The 1,326-nt window shown below is 37.8% G+C and overlaps 1 protein-coding gene across 1 annotated transcript; it reads right to left on the reverse strand.

Annotated features, from left to right (window-relative positions):
* Positions 1 to 283: 283 nt before the first annotated feature.
* On the reverse strand, positions 284 to 1,204 carry LOC108380135 (uncharacterized; the record flags this gene model as incomplete). The annotated part of the gene is made up of 1 exon (XM_017636510.1): positions 284 to 1,204. A coding segment is annotated over exon 1 (921 nt), but the record flags the coding sequence as incomplete, so codon positions are not given.
* Positions 1,205 to 1,326: the final 122 nt, after the last annotated feature.

Consider the following 1,326-nt stretch of genomic DNA (forward strand, 5'->3'; position numbering starts at 1 on the left):
TTAGAGGGGTCCTTTCAAGCCTCGTTATTAGTTGTCTAAATGCTGCATTTTTTTGTTGCTGTGGGTGGTTTGAGCTATTGTGTATAACTGCGTCTGTGGCTGTTGGTTTTCTGTATATTTCGAACTCTATCTTGTTCGTGGTATCGTTTATTTTAATTGTTAAATCCAGATAGTTAATCTTTCTTTCCTCTTCCGTTTCCATGGTGAATTTTATATTCTGGTGTTGTTTGTTGAGATAGTCTAGTATCTGTTTCTCTTTGTTTCCCTCTATTAGACATATTACATCATCGACATATCTCGCGTAGAATTTTACTCCTAGGTTGGTCGATAGGTTTTTCATGTATTTCTCCTCCAGTGTTTGCATGAATACTTCCATGAGTATTGCTGACGTCGGATTGCCCATTCCTAACCCGTTAATCTGTTTATATATCTTATTGTTGAACCGGAAGTAGTTTTGTTTTAATGTGACCTTCAACGCGTTTATTATTTCCGTGACAGCTTCTCTTTTCATTTTTCCCATCAGTATTTCTTGTACGGTCTTTATGGTTTCTATTGTTGGTATCGATGGGTAAAGGTCCTTGATGTCGAATGATACGAATTTAGTGTTTTCGTTGATCTTCAACGATTTCATCTTCTCGATTAGTTCCGTTGTATTTGTAATAGTATATTTATTGCGTAGATCCAGGCTATCCTTCAGCAGCGTCTTTAGGTGCTTGGAGAGCCTGTATCCGGGAGCAGACTTGTATTTAATAATAGGTCTCATCGGGGTGCCTGGTTTGTGTGTCTTCGGCAAGGCAATCAACGGAGGGACACTCGAGTTCATAAGTGTTAANTCTTTTTTATCAATTAATACGGTGGTATTGCCTTTGTCTGCTTTTGTGGTTATAACATTGTTTGCCCTTAGCTTTTCTTTGAGCCCTTTTATGGTTTGGTTTTCGTTCTTCTGCTTCCTAGTTTTCTTGGCATTTATGTCTTTTTCAATTATGTGCCGACATATGTGTCTGGCGTGCTCCTGTTCTTCAGTTGGAAGCCGTGATATAATAACTTCAGTATCCACGATAGTTTGTTCAAGTTCCCTCTTTCGGTTGTAACTTTCAATGTTGTGTTTGAGGCCTTTTTTTAATAGTTCTGCTTCTTGCTCATTGATGTAAACCTCCGTCAAGTTTACAAATCGGGAGTGGAATTTCTGTTCTGCATCTTTCATGATTTTGTGGTTGCTTTGCTTCGTCCTCAAGTTAACGAGTTTCTTGTTCAACCTTTCATACTTCTTCTTCAACAGTTTTTTATTATTGGCTTTTATTTTCTCTATTATTTCCATCAGGGTTT

Source organism: Rhagoletis zephyria, unplaced genomic scaffold (assembly GCF_001687245.7).
Source record: "Rhagoletis zephyria isolate East Lansing unplaced genomic scaffold, Rhagoletis_zephyria_1.1 Rzeph_scaffold_18346, whole genome shotgun sequence".
In the NCBI taxonomy this organism is placed as follows: Eukaryota; Metazoa; Arthropoda; class Insecta; order Diptera; family Tephritidae; genus Rhagoletis; species Rhagoletis zephyria.